General features: G+C 47.1%; 1 protein-coding gene across 7 annotated transcripts in view; it reads right to left on the reverse strand.

Moving 5' to 3' along the window:
- ascc3 (activating signal cointegrator 1 complex subunit 3) overlaps nucleotides 1–25,000 on the reverse strand; it is a 160,933-nt gene that overhangs the window by 14,487 nt on the left and 121,446 nt on the right. For all 7 annotated transcript variants that reach the window (XM_085421971.1, XM_085421975.1, XM_085421970.1 and 4 more), the window contains 16 exons: nucleotides 22,910–22,996; nucleotides 22,605–22,781; nucleotides 21,394–21,619; nucleotides 20,905–21,059; nucleotides 18,254–18,352; nucleotides 18,018–18,186; nucleotides 17,117–17,337; nucleotides 15,697–15,782; nucleotides 15,351–15,517; nucleotides 15,021–15,166; nucleotides 12,021–12,141; nucleotides 11,738–11,880; nucleotides 6,067–6,204; nucleotides 4,488–4,608; nucleotides 4,148–4,280; nucleotides 2,523–2,648 (listed from right to left, as the gene is read on the reverse strand). In XM_085421971.1, coding sequence (XP_085278097.1) covers nucleotides 2,523–2,648; nucleotides 4,148–4,280; nucleotides 4,488–4,608; nucleotides 6,067–6,204; nucleotides 11,738–11,880; nucleotides 12,021–12,141; nucleotides 15,021–15,166; nucleotides 15,351–15,517; nucleotides 15,697–15,782; nucleotides 17,117–17,337; nucleotides 18,018–18,186; nucleotides 18,254–18,352; nucleotides 20,905–21,059; nucleotides 21,394–21,619; nucleotides 22,605–22,781; nucleotides 22,910–22,996 — 2,315 coding nt within the window. The remainder of the gene's footprint in view (nucleotides 1–2,522; nucleotides 2,649–4,147; nucleotides 4,281–4,487; nucleotides 4,609–6,066; nucleotides 6,205–11,737; nucleotides 11,881–12,020; nucleotides 12,142–15,020; nucleotides 15,167–15,350; nucleotides 15,518–15,696; nucleotides 15,783–17,116; nucleotides 17,338–18,017; nucleotides 18,187–18,253; nucleotides 18,353–20,904; nucleotides 21,060–21,393; nucleotides 21,620–22,604; nucleotides 22,782–22,909; nucleotides 22,997–25,000) is intronic.

Here is a 25,000-nt window from a genome sequence, read left to right on the forward strand (position 1 = left end):
CATTTGCACTGGCCTCATCACCATGACAATGAATTAGGATCAGCCAATCAGCACGCTGACTGCTGCAATCATCTCACATGCTGTAACCTTGCTCTTCTACACAGCTGGCTGAACCACCAATCACAGCACAGGAAGGCAGGCCGAGTGTGACGCTGTCAGCTGGTGACAGTAAACAGCTACAACATCACAGACGACGGCCTGCAAAGCTGTCAGCAGGTATTAGCACACGCTGGCACGTCTTTCTGTGACGGCGAGTACAGACGCAGTCAGCTGCTCAGCCTTCAGTACAGGAGGTCAGGATCTATGAGCTGCAAGACATCAGCAGTTCTCAGCAAACACACCAGCCTTAGACTGTGAGGGCACACGCTGTAGTGTGGGCGATTCAACAAACTGGCTAATGCTGGGAACATGTAAACACTAATAACATCCATGTTAGCGTGTGCAGGGCATGATGATGGTGGAACAGCATTAGCATCCAGTAAACACAGAGTAGCAAAGCTGGCTGTTCTCCTGGCTCCTGCAGGAAAACCACTCTCAGGCTGCAGCGTTATTAGCATGCTCAGAGATGCTAACAGTTAGCACCTGAGCGTCAGCAGAAGCACAATCAAAGACAACTTCCATTAGCTCACAAAGCCAATATTTGTGCCTGTACTGCTGGGAAACTACAGCACATGTGGCTTTTTCCATGCTGAAGGAAACATTTTAAGATCCGAGGCAACAAAATCTGTGTGAATGTATCAACAACATCGTGGTAAGACTGGAAAACAGGGTCATTACTGACGGGCAGTTGTGCTAATTAGTGCCATCTGGTTCTCTATAGTCAGTTACAAACCACGTTTCATGGTTTCTGAAGCTGATAAGACGAAATGATGAATTGTAACTGTAAGATAGTTTTTATAAACTCGTATTGATGCTTTTGTTTTAAAATCCTCGAAAACTGACAAAAAATACAAGATTTCAATGTCAGATATGTGTGCACGTCTCAAACTGAGTCACTGACTCTTCTCAGTTATTATCAAAGGCCTACAAGCAGAAAACAGTCCTACAGTTTAATAATGAATCCTACAGTCTACAGTCCTGCTCTGGGCTCAAGTTCAGTCTCTTACTTTGGGAAACAGTTTTGTTCCTGTGGTGTCGTCATGTCAGTGAGAGCGAATGCCACGATAGTCACCGAGTCCTGGATGTGAGGACGGGCAGAGGAGGGCAGCCAAAGCGGTTTGTTTCAGACAGGTGATGAACTGTAGATAAAAGGTGGACGGACTTTTGAGGTGGAGCGCCTTACACCTGCATCCTCTCTGACGGGTGATGGGGTGACTCCTCGTGTGGAAAGGCAGCTCTGCGCACCTCTGACTTTATTAAACACTTACGGTTTCACAGGGATCCAGTTTTAAATCAGGCTGTACTGTGATAATATTCACATGCCCTCCTCCTACTACTATTATTATTTGTCTGGTGTAAAGCAGCAACACTGAGGCAGCAGCACTTCCCTCACAAACTCTCTGTTTGCACTAAGAACGAGATAAACACGGATCATCAGAACTGTGTGATGCAAACGCTGTCTGAGGTGGAGGAAGTCGTGCATGTAAACCATGTAACAAATGATGTCATTATGATTATCATACCAAACCTTTCATAGCGCACTAACACGGAGGTGACATCACAGCTGAAGGAGTAGAAGCAGCCGTGGAGACATTGGATGGCCTCATTTATGGGCGTGTTACTGTCACACACTGTGTGTGTGGGCGTGTGTTACTGTCACAGCTCCACATGTTAGCAGCACAGACACATGAGCACCGAGCGTGTTTATGACCAAACACATTTCAGAGGCGGGGCCTGTTTGAAAGCCACGCCATCAGGCTCAGCGCCACGAAGCTGCTGATGGCACAGCGAGGCAGCCGTGAATGCAGTTAGGGAGCACTTAGGAAAAAGTGCTTGTGTGAATGTGCTTTGAGTGCTCAGATGAGTAGAAAAGCGCGATGCAAGAACCAGTTCATTTACCAGTCCAGTGTCTGTATACAGCCAACACGGAGCTGTCAGGCAAACAAAACTATAATAGTTTACTATGAACACTATTTAGAAACCCAGCAGGCTGCTTTGTAACTGTAATGCTGTTTATAACATTGATGATCAAACCACTCCTTCATCTTTCAGTGAGAAACAGTGAAGTCAGCAGGGCTGCAGTGAGGGACGCACACAGACGCAGCTGTGTGCCCACAGTTTGCAGCAGATGACAACAAATGAATGCAGCGACGCTCCAAAGCCTCTCTGAAATGTGAACACTGACCCAAAATCCCAGTTTGAATCCAGATATCATCTGGACTCACAGGCCTGCAGGGTTACAGTGCCACTGCTGGGCCTCCGTCAGTGGTAAATGTGGGATGACAGGCGTGCAATTACCAACAGGCTGGAATGTTCTGGAGTGGGCTCTGTCTACATAGCAGATGTTTGGCTGAACAACACATCACAGCAATAACCAGGCTGTGTCTACACTATGCACAGGTGTGTGTGTGTGCTGGGCTAACCTGGGATTCATCATCAGCCGTCTGAAGAAGTAGGTCCAGGTGATGTAGTCCATGGCGTCCTGCTTGGATGAGATGGTTCCTGCAGCAATCTCAGCATTCAGATGATCAGAGAGCACGCCGAGGAGGCTGAGGATACGACACGACACATCAGCTGGTTGACTTATCACTGTAGGCCTTTCTAAACAGCAGCATGCTGGCAGAGGGTAACGATGGTGCTGTAAAACCAGCACCTAAAAGCATGTAAATACAATTTTGCATCACTTGCAGTGGTTTCCAGGACAGCGGTGACCACATGTTGCAGCAGAGATTTGCACACAAACTACTGCAGCCCGACACTGAACAGGAAACAAACCCTGGGCTCTGATCCATGGATGCCCCACCAGTGTCATCACGGTGGCTCTACAGTGACAGTGCAGTCCAAAGACTGCAGTCACACTACAAAGAACATGAATCATATCTGATACCAAGCCTGTTGCTGATGTTAGAGATAAACTGTCTGCTTTGTTTACATACTACCTGTGCTAACACGTGAATGCTATTGCTAACAGGGAGGAGACTATAATGACAGTGTATAAGGTCACCAGTTTATCTTTATTAACGACACTGCTGATGTTGCATTCATGCGTGATTACAGTGAACATGAGCTGATAGTAACGACTTCATTCAACATGTCTGTGTAAAACAAACCTCTGCATTTGGACAGTGAAAGCATCTTTTTTTCTGTTTCCTCTGAAAGATTCCCAGAGTCTTTCTAGCTTCCTGTCAGATTTCCCACTCTGACCAGAACGCACACATGTCACAAAGTATGACCGCTGTCCAAAAACTGCATTTAAAAAACGTGCTCCCTCTGTTCACTGCAACAACTGTAGTGGCTCCAGTCTGCAGCACGTCCACTTTGATATAAAACATTTCAGGGACACTGAAAAAATGAGCTGTTTTCTTGAAATATTACTCACATTAATTACACTGAACCCAACACACCATCATATAAATACTCAACAAAAACCAGCGAGACAAAATGTGCGATCTCTTTTATCGTGTAGGTGCTATTAGCGTCCTCGGAGAGTGATTTAACGCCCTGGCACCTCGCCGCTGCTGTTATCTCTAATGTTTACGTTTATGATAAACATCAATCTAAGACTTGAAGAGAGCTGCGAGGCCCTCAGAGCACCTGTGGGTCTGACAAAGGAGAAGAAATCACTGTAAAACACACAAACACACACACACAGTGTAAAACACACACACAGTATAAAACACACACACACACACGCACACACACAAACTCAGTGTAAAACACACACACAGTATAAAACACTGAGGAACTACGACTGCAGGTGTGTTGTGTGAACAGAAAGCATCATGTAAAGACTGAAAGTATCTCGTCCCACTTAGACGCTGTCAGTGCTGCAGGACAGACTGATCCGAAGGGGAAACAGCAGCATCCTGTTTGTACTGACAGCATGCTTTCACATAAGGCCTGATATGTATCACAGTACTTTAACCTTGGTGTGAACAGTTACGGGTCATAAAGATTTAAATACATTAGACATCCACAGATGGGCCCAGTCTTTGACACTAACAGATGACTATGGCAGGAATCCTGATGATGAAGATTGTGCTGTTACCTGGACTCTACAGGAAACGGCTCGTACAGAAACTTCTTGTAGAAATCCTTCTTTATGTCGTGGACAAGGATCACTGCTTTGCCCTGGTCATCAAACTGAGGACGGCCTGCTCGCCCCATCATCTGCAGCACGTCTACACACACACACACACACACACACACACACTGTTACACACAACCTTTAGAGCAGAACGTTTACGATCTGTTAATGCAGTTTGTTCTGAGCGTCAGTGACAGCTATATGAGAGAGCTTCTTAATGCGGAGTTTAACGTCACACAGACTGGAGGAAGCACACTTCCTGTTCCACAGAGACCACACCCAGGCTGTCACTGAGCTGTACCTGTGATGGGGTAGTCCACATAGCGCCTGGATTTGCCATCGTAGTACTCGGTTCCCTTGACGACAACCAGGTGAGCGGGGAAGTTCACTCCCCAGGCCAGAGTGCTGGTAGCAATCAGAACCTGGTGACATTTTAGAAATGAGTTACAACCAAACAGGACGTGAGATATAGACACAGCAGCTGAGGAGTGACAGAGTCTAACTGTGCACAGGATTAATGTAGCAACATTCATCCTCTGTAGCACTAACAGACCTGTGTGTGGAGCAGACAGAACAACAGGAAGTGAGGACAGGCAGACGGAGAGAGACAGCTGGGGTTTTGCCCAATTACAGAAATTCCAGGCAAAGGAAAAGCTTTGGAATGTGCTTGAAAGAGCCTGGAAAACTATTCCTGAAGACCACTAAAGGAAATGACAGGAAGGCTTTCCTAAGATAGTTCAGGCTGTGATGAAGAATAAGGAGGTCTTACCGAACACAGACTGTAACGCTGTGAAACATGTCACTATCTCTACTTTCAAGATTAGGCTTCAAACTTTCCTTTTTGCTAAAGCATATAGTTAGGGCTGGACCAGGTGACCCTGAATCCTCCCTTAGTTATGCTGCAATAGACGTAGGCTGCCGGGGATTCCCATGATGCACTGGGTGTTTCTTCTTCACTCACTATGTATTAACAGACCTCTCTGCATTGAATCATATCTGTTATTAATCTCTGTCTCTCTTCCACAGCATGTCTTTATCCTGTCTTCCTTCTCTCACCCCAACCAATCACAGCAGATGGCCCCGCCCCTCCCTGAGCCTGGTGCTGCTGGAGGTTTCTTCCTGTTAAAAGGGAGTTTTTCCTTCCCACTGTCACCAAAGAGCTGCTCATAGGGGGTCATATGATTGTTGGGTTTTTCTCTGTATCTATGAAGCGCCTTGAGGCGACTGTTGTTGTGATTTGGCGCTATATGAATAAAATTGAATTGAATTTTGCCACACATGCTGCATTTCTATGTACACTACATTGGTGCAGTAGGTTCGAGTTTGTCTGCCTTCACATGCACAGTGGGGTCAGCAGATGCAGATGCTGACCCCTCTGTGGCAGGGTGTGGTTTGTGGCTCAGCTGCAGGGGAAGGGTGGAGCAGTGGGTTCAGGGGGCGGTGCCAGGGGAGCCACAGCTGTCATCCATCACACCAACCGTGTCGTCCTCATTTCAGTAGCTGCCTTAGGAGAGAGCTGTGTGGTGTATGAGCAGGAGAGTGCAGCTGGAAACATGTGCGTACATGAGAACGCCAAAGAGCCATGTGAACAACACTGTAAAGCACTTTTTGCTTTTGTTTGTCCGTCCTTATCAGCCACTTCTTCCTCACTAAACTGCAGTTCTATTAGCTGCATGAACGCACAGGAAGGGCAGGGGAGGGGCCGGCTGCATTAAGAGATTCGATTGGTCATTCCAGTGTCAGTTATGCAAATGAATGAACAGGCTGCTGTCAGTGCTGCTAGGACCGTAGCCTGTATATTTATGGAGACACTAACCCATCAGCCTACATGTGCATCAGCTGTGCCAGATTAGCAGCCCAGCAGCGGGGTGAGGGAATACCTGAATCTTACAGTTGACAAACAGCTCCTCTACAGTCTTTCTGTCTCTCTCATGGAGGCCTGCATGATGCATGCCGATCCCAAAGGCCAGTGTCAGCTTCAGGTTGGAATCTCGAACTGTGCCAATGATGTCCTCTATCTGCAAACAAACCAGAGCACAGACAGTGATTAGTACGAAAAACAAATCTCACCGAGGAGTAACGAGCTCTCTAGTCCCAGGGCTTCGTTACGATAAACTTTGCTTCTAATGTGGTCTGTCGTGTTCATTTATTCAAAATTGTGCTGTTACACTGGGCGCGTCGTGTGGACTTTTGCCATCCTCATGTACATATATAACATATTTAAACTGGACATCAACCCAATCCTGACTCACAAATCTCATATTGACTGATATGGAAAAAACTAGGTTGGTGATTTGATCGTAGACTCCTCTAGTCTGCATGCCAAATATCTTTTGACAAAATACTAACCGCATGGTGCTCTCCGATGCATCCATCAGAGTGTGAATGTGTGTATATATACACATATATATATCTACATATCTACATATATATATATACATATACACATATATATATATATACACACACATATACACACACACACACACACACACACACACACATATGTACAGTGGGGCAAAAAAGTATTTAGTCAGCCACCGATTGTGCAAGTTCCCCCACCTAAAATGATGACAGAGGTCAGTAATTTGCACCAGAGGTACACTTCAACTGTGAGAGACAGAATGTGAAAAAAAAATCCATGAATCCACATGGTAGGATTTGTAAAGAATTTATTCGTAAATCAGGGTGGAAAATAAGTATTTGGTCAATAACAAAAATACAACTCAATACTTTGTAACATAACCTTTGTTGGCAATAACAGAGGTCAAACGTTTACTATAGGTCTTTACCAGGTTTGCACACACAGTAGCTGGTATTTTGGCCCATTCCTCCATGCAGATCTTCTCGAGAGCAGTGATGTTTTGGGGCTGTCGCCGAGCAACACGGACTTTCAACTCCCGCCACAGATTTTCTATGGGGTTGAGGTCTGGAGACTGGCTAGGCCACTCCAGGACTTTCAAATGCTTCTTACGGAGCCACTCCTTTGTTGCCCGGGCGGTGTGTTTTGGATCATTGTCATGTTGGAAGACCCAGCCTCGTTTCATCTTCAAAGTTCTCACTGATGGAAGGAGGTTTTGGCTCAAAATCTCACGATACATGGCCCCATTCATTCTGTCCTTAACACGGATCAGTCGTCCTGTCCCCTTGGCAGAAAAACAGCCCCATAGCATGATGTTTCCACCCCCATGCTTCACAGTAGGTATGGTGTTCTTGGGATGCAACTCAGTATTCTTCTTCCTCCAAACACGACGAGTTGAGTTTATACCAAAAAGTTCTACTTTGGTTTCATCTGACCACATGACATTCTCCCAATCCTCTGCTGTATCATCCATGTGCTCTCTGGCAAACTTCAGACGGGCCTGGACATGCACTGGCTTCAGCAGCGGAACACGTCTGGCACTGCGGGATTTGATTCCCTGCCGTTGTAGTGTGTTACTGATGGTGACCTTTGTTACTTTGGTCCCAGCTCTCTGCAGGTCATTCACCAGGTCCCCCCGTGTGGTTCTGGGATCTTTGCTCACCGTTCTCATGATCATTTTGACCCCACGGGATGAGATCTTGCGTGGAGCCCCAGATCGAGGGAGATTATCAGTGGTCTTGTATGTCTTCCATTTTCTGATGATTGCTCCCACAGTTGATTTTTTCACACCAAGCTGCTTGCCTATTGTAGATTCACTCTTCCCAGTCTGGTGCAGGTCTACAATACTTTTCCTGGTGTCCTTCGAAAGCTCTTTGGTCTTGGCCATGGCGGAGTTTGGAGTCTGACTGTTTGAGGCTGTGGACAGGTGTCTTTATACAGATGATGAGTTCAAACAGGTGCCATTCATACAGGTAACGAGTGGGGGACAGAAAAGCTTCTTACAGAAGACGTTACAGGTCTGTGAGAGCCAGAGATTTTCCATGTTTGAGGTGACCAAATACTTATTTTCCACCCTGATTTACGGATAAATTCTTTACAAATCCTACCATGTGGATTCATGGATTTTTTTTCACATTCTGTCTCTCACAGTTGAAGTGTACCTCTGGTGCAAATTACTGACCTCTGTCATCATTTTAGGTGGGGGAACTTGCACAATCGGTGGCTGACTAAATACTTTTTTGCCCCACTGTATATATACATATATATATACATATATATATACATATATATATATGTATATATATATATACATATATATATATATATGTATACATATATATATATATATATATACATATACATATGTCCAACTACCGACCAATAACCTGCCTCAGTACTACATGGAAGCTCCTGTCAGGCATCATATCGGCTAAGATGAACAGGCACATGGGTCAATACATGAGCGGGACACAGAAAGGAATTGGCAAGAATACCAGAGGCGCAAAACACCAGCTACTGGTAGACAGAACAGTCAGCCGAGACTGCAAGACCAGACTGACCAACCTGTGCACTGCCTGGATTGATTACAAGAAGGCCTATGACTCAATGCCCCACAGCTGGATACTGGAATGCCTAGAATTGTACAAGATCAATGGGACCCTAAGAGCCTTCATCAGGAACTCAATGGGGATGTGGCGGACAACACTAGAGGCCAACTCCAAGCCCATAGCACAAGTCACCATCAAGTGCGGGATCTACCAAGGAGATGCTCTGTCCCCACTGCTGTTCTGCATAGGCCTGAACCCCCTCAGTGAGATCATTAACAAGACTGGCTACGGATACCGACTACAGAACGGAGCAGTTGTCAGCCACCTCCTGTACATGGATGACATCAAGCTGTATGCCAAGAGTGAACGAGACATCGATTCACTGATCCACACTACCAGGCTATACAGCAATGACATTGGAATGTCGTTCGGACTGGAGAAGTGTAGTCGGATGGTAACAAAGAGAGGGAAGGTAGTCAGAACTGAGGGGATTGAACTACCAGAAGGCAACATTGCAGACATAGAGGACAGTTACAAGTACTTGGGGATCCCGCAGGCGAATGGGAACCATGAAGAGGCCGCTAGAAAAGCTGCAACCACCAAGTACCTGCAGAGGGTCAAGCAAGTCCTGAGGAGTCAGCTGAATGGTAAGAACAAGATCCGGGCCATCAACACCTATGCCCTGCCCGTGATCAGGTACCCTGCTGGGGTAATAGGCTGGCCAAAGGAGGAGATAGAAGCCACTGACATAAAGACAAGAAAGCTCCTTACCATGCATGGAGGGTTTCACCCCAAGTCCAGCACCCTGAGGCTGTACGCTAAGCGGAAGGAAGGGGGCCGGGGACTGGTGAGTGTCAGCACCACAGTCCAGGATGAGACAACGAACATCCAAGAATACATTGGGAAGATGGCCCCAACTGACCGAGTGCTCAGTGAATACCTCAGGCAGCAGAAACCCAAGAAAGAGGAGGGAGACGAGGAACCATCATGGAAGGACAGGCCCCTGCACGGTATGTACCACCGGCAGATAGAGGGGGTGGCTGATATCCAGAAATCCTACCAGTGGCTGGACAAAGCTGGACTGAAAGACAGCACAGAGGCACTAATCATGGCAGCACAAGAACAAGCTCTGAGTACAAGATCCATAGAGGCTGGGGTCTATCACACCAGGCAAGACCCCAGGTGCAGGCTGTGTAAAGATGCCCCAGAGACAATCCAGCACATAACAGCAGGGTGCAAGATGCTAGCAGGCAAGGCATACATGGAACGCCATAACCAAGTGGCCGGCATAGTGTACAGGAACATCTGTGCCGAGTATAACCTGGAAGTCCCGAGGTCAAAATGGGAGATGCCCCCAAGGGTGGTGGAGAATGACCGAGCTAAGATCCTGTGGGACTTCCAGATACAGACGGACAAAATGGTGGTGGCTAACCAACCGGACATAGTGGTGGTAGATAAACAGAAGAAGACGGCCGTAGTGATCGATGTAGCGGTTCCGAATGACAGCAATATCAGGAAGAAGGAACACGAGAAGCTGGAGAAATACCAAGGGCTCAGAGAAGAGCTCGAGAGGATGTGGAGGGTGAAGGTAACGGTGGTCCCCGTGGTAATCGGAGCACTAGGTGCGGTGACTCCCAAGCTAGGCGAGTGGCTCCAGCAGATCCCGGGAACAACATCGGAGATCTCTGTCCAGAAGAGCGCAGTCCTGGGAACAGCTAAGATACTGCGCAGGACCCTCAAGCTCCCAGGCCTCTGGTAGAGGACCCGAGCTTGAAGGATAAACCGCCCGCAGGGGCGTGCTGGGTGTTTATATATATATATATATGTATATATATATATACATATATATATACATATATATATATATACATATATATATACATACATATGTATATATATATATATATATATGTATACATATATATATATATATAGAGAGAGAGAGAGAGAGAGAGAGATATATGAGATAATATGTCATTATTCTGAGAAGTGTCTGTGTAGCAGTAAAATGAAACGATGCACATAAGAACCAATTCCAACCCAGCTTTGGGAGAAAGAAAGATGACGTTGAATAAAAACAGTGATTCAAATTACATTTTAAATTTCAAATACACTAACTGAAGTGAAACAGTGGGTATGAGATAATAACGCTCAGGCTGTAGAAATCAAATGGAAGAGAAACATCAGGCCCTGAGAGCAGCAGCAGAGGGAAGAAAGAGCTGTCAGGCCAGAGATGGGATTTGTCGTGGCGGTGACCCCCGGCGAGCGTTAAGCAGCCATCACTAGAAGCCTGTCAGTCAAACAGCAGGAAGCTGAGCTGTTACACAGGCCGGTGCAGGGAAGCAGCAGGCAGCGGCATATATCAGTGGAACACACACACACTGAGGCAGGAGGGCTATACACACAGAAATCTGCCTATGGTATAAGACACTGCATATTTACTGAGTCTGCAGGGCCCAGGAAAGCAGATCTATGACTTCGACATCTATAATTTAGGTTAGATTAGTAATGTTAATCCAGATAAATAAACAGGTAACAGAAGGGCACAGTGCTCAGCTCATTACATGTTCTCAGTGTCCATGAAGGGAGGCCTAACTTAAATACATTCACTGTGAACATCATTAATAAAGAATCCAAATCTATGAATTAATCATATATTTGGCATCAGAAGGGAGGGTGAACGCCGCCCCCGCAGTGAAACACGGCTGTGGGAGTATCCTGCTGTGGGACCAGTGTCTCTAGAAGTGACAGTGATGTTGTGATGGAAGGACAGAAGGACACATAACATTTAGAAATAAAGCTCAGCAGCAGTCAGCAGTAGAACTGGGTGGTTTTCCACAATCACCCAGCGCCTGGCCTGGGAACGCCTGGGTGTTCCCAGGCCAGCTGCAGGAGGCGGGAGAGGGAGGCCTGGGCTTCTCTGATTGGGCTGCTGCCCCCACGACCCAGCCCCGGATAAACAGAAGTGTGTGTGTGTGTCTGTGTGTGTCTGTGTGTGTGTGTAATATATATACACTACTTATTCTTGTTTTTATTTTGTTGTACTAATGTAAGGTGACCTTGAGGGACTTTAAAACGTTTGAATATTATTATGACATATGAGCACAGCGTGCATGAAAGAGCTGCTGTGTGTCAGCAAACCTCTCTCTCATCCTGGTGCAGCCACTGTTTGGGGTTGTCCTCTGTAGCCAGGTAGGCGATGAGGTCCAGGGCGGTCAGGCGAGTTTGCCTTCGTGATGACACAAAAATGAGCACAGGCTTGGCTGGAGAGTGAGCGCGTATCGCTGTGGAGAGTCCAAAACAGTAGTTAGTTTCAATATTGCACATGGTCAAGGAGTATTACCAAACAATGCTGCATGAAAAGCCAGCAACATCTCACGTGCACATGTGCTAACGTGCAAAAACAGTGTGTACAAAGCTGCACCTTGGAAGGTGGGCTTGTTCATGCTGGCCATGCGGGGGCAGTAGTGCTGTCCTGGAAAACCGTGGATGTGAACTTCAAGTGGGACCGGGCGCACAGACGGACGGAAGTTAAACAAACCCACCTGTTAGACCAAAGACGAGAAGAAGAGAGATTTAATGTGCGCAGCTGGCAACAGGAGGCCCGTCTGTCTGCAATGTGAACACTCTGTCACTGTCATGCAGGCACAGAGCTCCTCTCTGTGTTTACTGTGTGATAAGGCGCTATGGCCAAAGTGAACTTACTGTGTGATAGCATGTTGAAAGTGTGTGTGGCATTTTTTGCAGTGTTATTATATTGAGGGCTGCAGCATGTGTGCAGATGTCTTAAAAGCCTGGATAATGGATTAGCAGCTCAGTCCCAACAGCAGCCAAGCAGCCAGATTTATGGACAACACAAAGACAGCACGTCTCCTCTACAGCTCTGAAGGCAGAGCAAAGGAAAGCTCCAGTGTTTGACTCTGATGGTGCAAAGTGTAACTCACATCTACACACACTACAAAGACTGGCTGATATAAAGGTTTGTTAAACTGCTGCAAGCTCCTTTTAGTCTCTAATGTTCATGACACACCACAAAATCAAAGTACTGGATGGACTACGCACAAACATGGAGGCTGCTGATGAAGCTCATCATTGAGCAGCAGCTGCAGGGCACGAGCAGTGCACAGGTACAGCTTCAACACCAAACTGAGCATGATGAGGACTTTGTCCTTTGTTTGAACTGGGACAGTTTCCACCCCTAGCAGAGTAACTATTACCCTGAGTTACTATTACCCTGAGTTACTATTACCATGAATAACTATTACCCTGGGTGGAGCCAATGCCACATGTGTGTCTTTGTCTGCCTGTGTGACATAAACATTCATTAAAAGACAAAACATGAGTGGGAAAAATAAGAAAACTAAACACTTCATTATGATGTGAAAACAAGAAGAATCTGAATTCTAATCTATGATAGATGATCAAATATTAACTAGTGAACACAGATTTAGTCCTACGACCCTGGACGCAGTTGGCTCAGGACGAGAGCACAACGAGCCTTGTATGCATGTTAAGAGCTGAGAATGTGACATCAGTGTTACAGTAAAATGTTTCCTCTCCATCACTCTGATGCTCAATCTTGTTATTATGTATCATATATGTCACACTGATACAATGATACAGACATGAAAACAGAGAATGGATATTTATGGTTTCTGCCTGAACAACAAAGAGCAAGCAGACGGGCATCCAAAACTATACGTGAACTGACACACGTAGGCACGCTCACACACACACATGCACGCTCACACACATGCGCACAAACACGCGCACACACACACACACACACACGTGCGCGCACATGCGCGCTCGCTAACACACACACGCACACACACACACGTGCGCTAACGCACACACACACACACACACACACACATGCATGCAGACACATGCACACACACACACGTGCGCTAACACGCGCACGCACGCACACACACGTGCGCTCACAAAGACAGACACTGTTTTACGTTACAAAATATTTGACTGACTTTAGCTGGTAAGCCTGTATATAAAGGATGGCAGTGTGTGATGTAGGGGTGGGCGGTATAAACGGTATACGTTAGAAACAATATAAATTTGGCCACCGGTAAAGATTCTGACTGTTTTTTTGCAAATTTGCATTATAATATTTATTTTCGTTTTGCCTGCAGTATATAAAAATTGGTGTATCTCAAAAATAAAACTATGAAGACACTCAAAATAAATTTCCCCCGGTTGGAAACTATTTTGTGCAACTTTTTTGTACTTACAGTTTTGAGGGATAAGCCTCTTAAATTTCTCTAACTAGAAATATATGTTAAAAAAACAAAAACGATCTTCAATTTTTTTGTAGTTTATTGCACTTTTTTGCAATTTATGTAATTACTATGCACTTAATGCAGACATATTATTAAAATTTGGACTATAATGGTTGTATTGATGTATAACAACTTGAAATGCTCCCACAAATGGCTCCACAGCATGTAAGAATATAAAGATAAGCTCTGGTGGACTTGGTGCTATGGTAGGTCTTAAAGGGTTAATGACTAACCTGGTATTGTGGATGGATTATCTCAGTTGTTCTCCTGACTGAAGTTTGGTCCGTGTACAGCATCCTGCCATGCGATTGCATTTGTCTCTAACCATCAGGAACCCTCATGTTAACTTTTATAAGTGTAAAAGTGTTAGTGTTCGTCCTCCAGCTTCACTGTGTTTATGTTAGGCTAACGTAGCTGTTTTGCTAGAGATCACTGCTGTTTAGTTTTCTGTCTTCATTTATGTTGAAGTGACAGCAGAGCTGTATGTTTGAATTTTTTCAGAAATCTCTCAGTCAGAACATGCTATATCATGCTTAGGTGGAAACTAGCGAGCTAACTTCCTGCTAACTTCTAACTCTGTTAAATTTAATAGATTCTGTTTTCATGGATGCCTGGATGTTAAACTTCATAGTTACACCTGGTAAAGCAGCAACGCTGATCATTTTATTAAAGATGAAAGAATTTAGACAGTTTTTAACTCTCAGTGTTCGTTTGACTTTGGGACCTGAGGGGGACGGAGTTTAGGACCCAGATTCCTCCGCGAGGCTCCTGACTACAGCAGCAGTAATGCTCCAACAATCCATCAGGCGGTGCGGCTTCATAGCTTAGCAAAGTCGCACTAAAACATTTTTGACAGATGTTTGAGCGCCGTGTAGCACATAAAATCGGTTCGAGGTCAGTGAGCACAACCAGAATTCATACATAAGGAGCACCGGATTATAAGGCGCACTGTCGATATTTGAGAACATGATAGGATTTTAAGTGCGCCTTATAGTGTGTACAATGCGTTATACAGAAGAAAAGAATATATCATGATATATCGTTAGCGCACATGTTTCAGATTATTCCGCGATGTGGATTTTAGGCCATATCGCCCAGCCCTAGTGTGATGTAATGCAGGTGCCGACCTGTCCGATGCCCAACCAGTCAGCCAGGTCTCGAGCGTTGGCCAGAGCCGTGGACAGCCCAACTACTCGAACACTCTTGGAAGTGTGAGACGAGATGAAGTTGGTCCTGGACACAATGACCTCGAGGACCGGACCTCTGTCCTCACCTGGAAACAGACGCAGTGCTAACGCTAACACAGCTAACAGGGAGTCCTGTTTCAGGGCCTTCACATGTTTATATTTAGGACATCATGGGCTACATGGAGCAAAAGCGTTTTTGAGCCGTGGTGAAGAACATACAGGTAGGACCTGCTCCACACCAGCGGGCCCAGGTGTGCTGTAGACTCTTACCCAGCAGGTGGATCTCATCGATAATGAGAATCGCTACTTTCTGGACGTAGCTTCGATTCTGCCAACTCCTGCTGACTCCATCCCACTTTTCGGGCGTGGTGACGATCAGGTCAGCTTTTGCTATGGCTCTCATGTCTGGAGTCACGTCCCCGGTCAGCTCCACCACGCTTCACAAGCACAAGAAGAAACTGTTTGTTGGTGTCATATGAACAGCATTTACAGTGTGTCTGCAGGAGTAACTCGATTATGTTTAAGGCCTAATTGATACCAGTTTAAAAACCATGTCATCATTAGCTAGTTTCATGTGTTTAAGGCCTCTTTACATGCAGAGTTTCTCTGTTCTTACTTTTTTCCAAGTTTCTCTTCAATCCTGACCTTCCAGTCCTCAATGCGCTCCCTCACCAGGGCCTTCAAAGGGGCAATATACACGACCTAAACACAGAACACAGGCAAACAATAACTCGATCAAGCTCGGCTAGTTTCCCTACACTGACTGCTCTGCTGGAGCATCTCAGCTGCCTTTGCCGTGTGTTTAAACCACCTGTGCTGACTGCTGCTGGGATCCAGGGGTCACAGGGTAAGGAAGGGTGTGGATCCTGTTGACTACATGAGTGAAACGACCACAGTAAGGCGATCCACAGAGAGCGTTTACACTCATCATTAGGGTTTCTTTCTCCAGGGCTGAAATACATTTTTATCAAACGGCCAAAAATAACAGTAACATGCAGACCGTTGACAGACTCATTGCCTTTTATAAAGAATAAATCTGTGTATGTGTGCTGTGCATCCATTCATTCACAGTCAGTGATAACAGCAGGTGGACTGCAAAGCAAACAGTTAACCAGACTAAGTGGACGTGGCATCATTCACACCATCAAAGCCCCAGAGCTGATGTTGAAGTAACAGTGGATTCCTTATAAGCAGTGCAGCTCGGTGCGTTGCTGAGGAACCTCCAGGAGCCACAGCTGACTCTGTTAGCGTTGTCCTGTGGGTACACTAACCACCATCGAACTAAAGAGCAAAATTCTTCATGACGACTTCCTCTAAATTTGCTAATACAAGTCAAAGTTATGGACGTAACGAGAGTCGTGTAGAACAAAGCTACAGACACCAGAACTATGTTCACATTCCTCAGAGTAGCTACCAGATTACTGGTAATGGCTTTTCCCACTTTGAGCCCTGTTCCTCCTCTTGATGAGGTCATCGCCTGAAACTAAAATCAGAGGAAACTCTTGAATGAATCTCGTTTTAAACACACGATGTGATCATTACGGTACAGCCAGCATGTGACCGCGTGTTGTTGCAATAAAATGGACTAGCCCGCTGCGTCACTGTTTACCAGTTAGCCCACTATAGTGAGGCTAACACTTCCAGCTGTGCAGACTATGACCATCACACAGTTGCTTATAATGGAGCAGACGTTCACTTCAATTCAGTTTTGACTCTCAAACAAGTGCAAGAATTATGAAAACAAAACCAGAGAGCTCAAAGTTCTGCAACGGTGTGCTTGTTTTCACCTTCCAGCACATCCTTTTCCTTTAATTGATCTATTCCTAAAATCCCCAATGTCCAAACCCACAGTTCATATATACTTATGTAGTCATCTGAATTTACATCATGTCTCGATGAAATGCAGTGTTAGGGCCTGCACAGCTTTGATGGAACGATGCTACGATGACTGTAAAAGCAAAGAGCTGATGCTGTACACGGCACTGCGGAGGGTTCTCTGTTCCTTACATGCCTACAGAGGGACTCGGGGACGCTACCTTGGAGGACGGATACTTGTTGAAGACCCGGAACATGGCCATCTCTGCTGCGATGGTTTTTCCAGAGCCCGTCGGCGCTCCCAGCAACACGTTGGTGTCGGTGTGGTACAGTGTGTGGAAGATTTGGGTCTGGATGGGGTTGAAGTGAGTGAACTTGTAAAGGCTCTCGTACTCTCGGTTACCCAGAGCAGTCACTGGCAACGGCTGGAGGTCTAGTAGCTCTGAGAGTGAAGAAGTCATGCAAAGGATCATGGGACAAGGGTCACAAGACAACAGAGTTTAAAGGTGGCTACATGATACAATGATTATTAGAAACAACAGAAACCAATGTGAGACTTTTGCATCCAAACTGTGATGCTGATCAGAGTGTAACGTGACCTGGCCCCAGTGTGCAGGCTTGTCCCCAGCAGCTGATGTTGGGCAGTTTACTTTTTCAAACCTTATCGTGATGATCAGTGCGCTCTGGTTCCAGTAAGAGACAGAGCACTCAGAGCTTTTCTGTCCAAAGCTCCAGCTGTGGCTGAAGTGGACACACGGCTCTGCAGCTCTGCTTATTATGGCCTTGACTGGTTTGTCTAATAATGGGAAGGTCAGCTGACCAGTCAGTGTCCTTATTTGGACAAACTACACTTATAGCCTTCTAGGCTGTATCTGACATAACCAGTGTGGCTCAAGAAGTAGAGTTCAGTAATCTGAAGGTCAGCGCTTCGACCCTAACAACACCAAAGTGCTGCAGACAGATCCGTGGGTGTAAATGCAAAAATCAATCAATAAATATGTGAACAAAATCAGTGAATACAGCTTCTACTAAAAGGGCTGTAAGTACAGGTCCACCTTCTTCACAGAGCTCAGAGTAACATCATGAAGGCCTGTGGGGGGCACTGTGTGTCTGAGTGTGTACCAGTGTGTGGGGGGTGTCGCTCTGGTAAGATCAGGTCCTGGAAGTTGATAATGCAGACAGCTTCAGCACCGAGCCATCGGTCAGAGACGGCCCTGATGTAGTACTGTGAGGGCAACGGCTCAAAGATGGGAATGGTGAACACGATGTGCTGAGGCTCTCCTGACACCACCTGAGGAGAACAGACGTGTCATTCTCTGTGCTTTGTGTTCATCTGAGCTGAGACTCATACAGCAGACCTGTTTCTTCTGCAGCAGGAAGTACTCAGAGTGGTAGATGTGATCATTCATGGCATCTTCCACCCACAACCACCAGGGCTCACCCACTGATCCATGGACCTGAACCACACAAAGAACAGCGTTGAATTACAGTCTTTTCAGGGAACCAACACTTATTTTAGTTCCCTGATTAACCCAGGTTCGCCCTGCAAGGCCCAGAGAAACTGCACAAATCCCAAGAGCTACAAAAGCCACTGAGTGCAGCTCGTTTGAAAGCCTTTAATCTCTCTCTCTTTTGCAAAAGATGTTTTTGTTTTTTATGTTTGAAAAATGGCATCTGTCTGCACGTCCGTCTGTCTACATGCATCACTGGCCACATCTGTGCATTCTTGAAACATGTGTAGGTGTCATGTAGAAGTCTAACAACAACTGCCATAGTTTGAAACGAAGAAGCAGAAAATTAGTATAAACATTCATTTATCACTGAATTGAAGTTTTGGAAACAGCACAGAAAGAGAATTCAGGTTTTTAACCCCCCCATGAATGTCTGGTACTACTACCACTTAGACCAGGGGTGGGCAACTCCAGGCCTCGAGGGCCAGGGTCCTGCAGGTTTTAGACCTCCCCCTGGGTCAGCACACCTGAATCACACGATTAGTTGATCTCTGGAGAACTTCAGAACATGTTGAGGAGGCCATTAAATCAGCTGACACGTGTAAACCTGCAGCACACGGGCCCTCGAGGCCTGGAGCTGGACACCCCGACCTGTGCCAGAGGGAAACCCAGGATGTCTTACACGTCGTTACACATCGTTACACATCATACGCTCTCTGTGTCCCTGTAAAGTCACATGAAACTTTCTTTGGCAAAGATGAACATGGATCCTGTAACAGATGGCGAGGACCCACAGAGCCCCATCTCACCATCATGGAGTCAGTCCAATAAGCAGAAGCACTGTGCCCCCCCCTTGCTAGAGTCCCGAGGTGACCTGGAGCTGGGTTCTGTTCATGCCCACCTGTGAGCGTGTACACAGCACTCGGGGGAATCACTTGAATTTGGGGACATGACAAACATTTGAATGCCCCGTGCTGATGTTACAACCTAACTCACCAAACCAGCAGGCAGTTTGCCACAAACAGCCAACGCTGCTTGGAGAATGATGTCATCCTGTATCATAATGAGTCAGCGTGGTGCGTTTCCTGGCCGCCACCAGGGAAGTGGCTCATGTGTCGGTGCATGTGTCGCGGCTCTGCAGCAGGATCACGGTTAAGCCAGCCGGTATTCCATTACCACTCTCCCATGATTGCAGCATGCATTGCTAATCGGACATAAACATTCATCTTCGTATTCAGCCCTGCAACGAGCTTTCTGTGCGTGACAAACTTTGGACTAAGCTTCACATGATCCCTGCTGCCCACTAAGGTGGGACAGGCTGGCTCTCAGGGACAGATGGAGATTCCCTGGCTGGGAGAACAAGGTAGGTGGGGTGCTCTTGTTTGGGCCAGTGTGGAAATATGAATGTCTGTGAGTAGTTTTGGTGCCCGAGCACAGGAGGAGAACGAACATATGGACAGCCCAGCTCTCCCTGGACTCCTCATTCTTCTGTGCTCAGTAGGAGGGAGCGTCCATCGGCCTTAATGTCCGCACGTCTCTGAGCAAACTGCCCCGATGCATGCATCAGTATGTGACACCATAATGTGTTTAAAAGCATAATTAAAGGGGTGGATGATATGTTCACAGCAGAAGCCACGATGTAAACTGAGGAGGGGGAACTTTGGGAGAGGGCTGGAGCCTTTGTTATTCCAGAGTGTCCCGTGGTGAGAGGCGCTGTGTGGGGACGAGTCCCTGATTGTTCAGAACAGCCAGGCTGCTTTCAGTCTCTGGGTCTTAGAAGCGGCGCTGCCCGCAGACAAGCTCAGAGGGGAGGAGCCTTTGCTGCTGCAGCTCCTAACATGTGACACCGGCGCCTCCTCTGGCTGGTCACCTCCTGTTGATTTCATTTTTGTTGTTTTCTGTCTTTTTCATTTGAATCTGTCTTGATGTCTTTACTCTGCTGTGCAGCACGTTGGTCCATTGTGGTTGTTTTAAAGTCCCTTACAAATAAGGTTGCTATGGTAATGGGCGGCTGGGCTCAGGCTTACAGACAGGGCGATGAGCTCGGAGTAGAGCGCCTGCATGCGGTTCGGGGATGTTTCATTGGCACGTCCCTTTGGAGGTTTTCTGGGTAGGACTAACTGGGCGGTGACCCAGGACATGTCATCTGGCCTGGGGACACTGTGGGATCCCCCAGGAGGAACTGGAAAGTGGGGAGAGGGCGTCTTTCCTCATGTGGTGCATTTTCCATTGTTACACCTCTCTGACCTGTCTTCCCCATGTGATGTTTGTGTCATGCATGTGTGGTCGGAGGGTAACTTCCCTCGGGATGAATAAAGTATGATCAATCAATCAATCTGGAATGTCCTGCTTAGCGTTCTGTTCCTTTGGGTCACCTGAGGCGATGGATGAAAGGACGGACGGAGGCTTGAACTGTAAATATGTCACAGCAGATCAAAGGTTGGTCTAACCCTGACATCTGCCCCTCACACTCAGGTCAGCTGTAAAACATTTGACCGTCTCTGGAAAATGCTGCACGGCGAACCATCCTGACTCAAGGATACGTAATCTGTCTGTACCTGGTCATTCCAGCGAAAATCAGGCGTGACGATGAGACGAACACGCAGCACGGTGCGTGTGATTGGCTGGATGGTGGCCTCCATTGAGATCGAGGGGATCTGGTGGACACACTGTTTGACCGTTAACCCGATGTTGACGTGGTGCAGCATGTGACCTGGAAAAAGTACACCTGGCATTAAGGTGTTTATTAAAACCAGTGTGCGTGAACTTTCTGTTTATCAGCAAAAGCTAATACTTAAATAAAAGCTCGGCTTATGTTGGATTAAGCACTAGTCTGAGCTTCTTCCACTCAAAACACTTTTCTCTTCTTTAAAGCTGCAGTTAACAAAAACAGTATGATCCCGTCAGGACAGACACACGGCTGCACCGGCACGATTTACTGTGGTTTCAATAAACAAGGCAAAGTCGAACAAAGTGCGGTGATGCCAGTGTTGCACAGCAGTGCTGTGAAAGGCCTCTGCAGCACAGAAACACTGGGCTGCACTCACCAATGTCATCCTTCCTCATCTCCTTCAGTTTGTCCACAGTCAGCTTCTTCTCCTCCAAGCGGTTCAGCACGACGGGGCTCAGGTTGGGGAACTGCCGGAGGGGGTGGGCAGAGTCCCACAGCCGCTTGTCGATCACCTTGCACAGGGTGAGCAGTCGACGGGTCATAAGCGGCCAGCGCTTCCTCAAAGCGATCTCAAACAAGGCCCTCACGATCCGAGCGGCGTTCTGTGGGCGACAGCGGGAAAAACATCAGCCAGAGGTTCCACACTACACGGAGCAGCTGGTGGGCACATCGCTCAGCATCGTTCACCACGTGTGACGAAGAGCAGACGTGCAGCACCCAGAGGTCACATGGTAGTGTTGCTCGCTGTGATTTAGTCAGCTGATAATGTCATGTGACCATGTGGTACAGGACATGCAGTGTGGTGGGCCTGTGTTTAAGAGCAGGTGGACACAGGAAGGCCTGCACCTTCCTGTCAACAGTCAAACTACTGATTTAATAACAAATATTATAATAAATGTTTTTGTCTTTTCAGTTCTGAATTGAAAAGGTCGTTTTAATAAACACTGGGATCATATGTACCGACACGTATGCAGGTGTTGTTCTCGAGCAGAGTGGCACGTGCACGCTCTTTGTAGTTTCACAGCCCCGTCGACTCGTGCAGTCAAACCTCCACCCCAGCACCACTCATGAGTGTTTTACACAGTTTGCTCACTGACCAGGGGGGACAAGTCAAAGTCACATGATCAGTGCTCAGCTGTCCATCGCATGTCAACAGGAAATGAGCTACTGTAGTTTTAGAGCGAGGCTTGTGTGCAGTCATCAGCACCAACATCCTCTGATGTCATTCTAATCATTTCATTTTCAATCAGTCTTCAGGTTTTTTATTTTTCCACCTGCTTCCTTTGGCCCCGCCTCTTTTTGTTCCCATTAAAATCCCAAAAATCAACAGTGATTTAAAATCGTTGAGTTAGTGTGGCAGCAAACACCACAGCACGGGTCTGACTGTGTGCGTATAACAGATGGGTGAATGCAACGCCAGCACCCTGCAGCACCTCGGCCTGCAGCACCTCGGCCTGCAGCACCTCGCCCTGCAGCACCTCGCCCTGCAGCACCTCGCCCTGCAGCACCTCGCCCTGCAGCACCTCGCCCTGCAGCACCTCGCCCTGCAGCACCTCGGCCTGCAGCACCTCGCCCTGCTGTCCTCACCTGTGCAACATAGGACAGGTCCGAGATGAGCGAGAAGCTGTCCACTTCTCCTCGGCCGATGTACGTCTGCAGCAGGATGTTGACCTTGCCGTAGCCGTTCTCCACACCTCCTGCAGCTGGAAGCTGACAGTAGCTACACAGCATCTGCTCCAGCTCCTCCATCTCCTCCTCTCGAACCTGGCGACACACAGCAACACACCGAGCTGGATTATATGAGCTGTGCTCAGTTGTGACAGAGCTTTTTATTGGATGAACACAAACTGTACTATTTGATAACTACATACGTTCTGACGGCCACAGCTCACCTTGAGTTGTTCAAACTCCTCAGCTTTGGAGACGATGCTGAGGATGTCGGCTTCTGTTCCCTGAGGGTTGAAATGCTCATTGAACGTCTTCACATGTGGAGGAAAGAGAAACGTTGGTGATTATTGGATCAACCAGAGCGTGTACTGTGCTTACAGGAACTGTAAACTGCTGATGAGAAGCTCCTGGCAGCTGTGCTTCATCCAGCTGCTGCAGCCTGTGTGAAGGACACTATGAACGGTTGTGATGCACTCGTGTGTTGAATAGTTGGAACGTGTTTGGACAGAAGCACTGAGAGCGGCTCGAAACGTGACACTTTCTGTTATCATGGCTCCATGCTGCTCTGCAGCCTGCAGGTTCTCACCTGCATGCACTCAAACACATGTACTAGAAAAACAGCTCATCTATAATCCAGCAGGATGAAGTTTAATGCTGATGAGTGCTAGCTGTGCATAAATGCATGGCCTAACACAGCCGCCCAGTACGAGTGTGTCCAACCCAACAGCACTGCTGTGTGTGTGTGTCTGAGTGTGTGTCTGAGTGTGTGTCTGAGTGTGTGTGTGTGTGTCTGAGTGTGTGTGTGTGTGTGTCTGAGTCTGTGTGTGTGTCTGAGTGTGTCTGAGTGTGTGTGTGTGTGTGTCTGAGTGTGTGTCTGAGTGTGTGTCTGAGTGTGTGTGTGTGTGTCTGAGTGTGTGTGTGTGTGTGTGTGTGTGTCTGTGTGTGTGTGTGTCTGTGTGTGTGTGTGTGTGTGTGTGTGTCTGAGTGTGTGTGTGTGTGTCTGAGTGTGTGTGTGTCTGAGTGTGTGTGTGTGTCTGTGTGTGTGTGTCTGAGTGTGTGTGTGTGTGTGTGTGTGTGTGTGTCTGAGTGTGTGTGTGTGTGTCTGAGTGTGTGTGTGTCTGAGTGTCTGAGTGTGTGTGTGTGTGTGTCTGAGTGTGTGTGTGTCTGTGTGTCTGTGTGTGTGTCTGAGTGTGTGTGTGTCTGAGTGTGTGTGTGTGTCTGTGTGTGTGTGTCTGAGTGTGTGTGTGTGTGTGTGTGTGTGTGTGTGTCTGAGTGTGTGTGTGTGTGTCTGAGTGTGTGTGTGTGTTTGTGTGTGTGTGTGTGTCTGTGTGTGTGTCTGAGTCTGTGTGTGTCTGAGTGTGTGTGTGTGTGTGTCTGTGTGTGTCTGTGTGTGTCTGTGTGTGTCTGTGTGTGTGTCTGTGTCTGAGTCTGTGTGTGTCTGTGTGTGTCTGTGTGTGTGTCTGAGTCTGTGTGTGTCTGTGTGTGTGTGTGTGTGTGTCTGTGTCTGTGTGTGTGTCTGTGTGTGTGTCTGAGTCTGTGTGTGTCTGTGTGTGTGTGTGTGTGTGTCTGAGTCTATGTCTGAGTCTGTGTGTGTCTGTGTGTGTCTGAGTCTGTGTGTGTCTGTGTGTGTCTGTGTGTGTGTCTGAGTCTGTGTGTGTCTGTGTGTGTGTCTGTGTGTGTCTGAGTCTGTGTGTGTCTGTGTGTGTGTCTGAGTCTGTGTGTGTCTGTGTGTGTCTGAGTCTATGTCTGAGTCTGTGTGTGTCTGTGTGTGTGTCTGTGTGTGTCTGAGTCTGTGTGTGTCTGTGTGTGTGTCTGTGTGTGTCTGAGTCTATGTCTGAGTCTGTGTGTGTCTGTGTGTGTGTCTGTGTCTGAGTCTGTGTGTGTCTGTGTGTGTGTCTGAGTCTGTGTGTGTCTGTGTGTGTGTGTGTGTGTGTCTGTGTCTGTGTGTGTGTCTGTGTGTGTGTCTGAGTCTGTGTGTGTCTGTGTGTGTGTGTGTGTGTGTCTGAGTCTATGTCTGAGTCTGTGTGTGTCTGTGTGTGTCTGAGTCTGTGTGTGTCTGTGTGTGTCTGTGTGTGTGTCTGAGTCTGTGTGTGTCTGTGTGTGTGTCTGTGTGTGTCTGAGTCTGTGTGTGTCTGTGTGTGTGTCTGAGTCTGTGTGTGTCTGTGTGTGTCTGAGTCTATGTCTGAGTCTGTGTGTGTCTGTGTGTGTGTCTGTGTGTGTCTGAGTCTGTGTGTGTCTGTGTGTGTGTCTGAGTCTGTGTGTGTCTGTGTGTGTCTGTGTGTGTGTCTGAGTCTGTGTGTGTCTGAGTGTGTGTG

The sequence above is a fragment of the Rhamphochromis longiceps genome, linkage group LG11 (genome assembly GCF_057381845.1).
Source record: "Rhamphochromis longiceps isolate RC_006_pf linkage group LG11, R_longiceps_female_GT1.1, whole genome shotgun sequence".
Classification (NCBI taxonomy): domain Eukaryota; kingdom Metazoa; phylum Chordata; class Actinopteri; order Cichliformes; family Cichlidae; genus Rhamphochromis; species Rhamphochromis longiceps.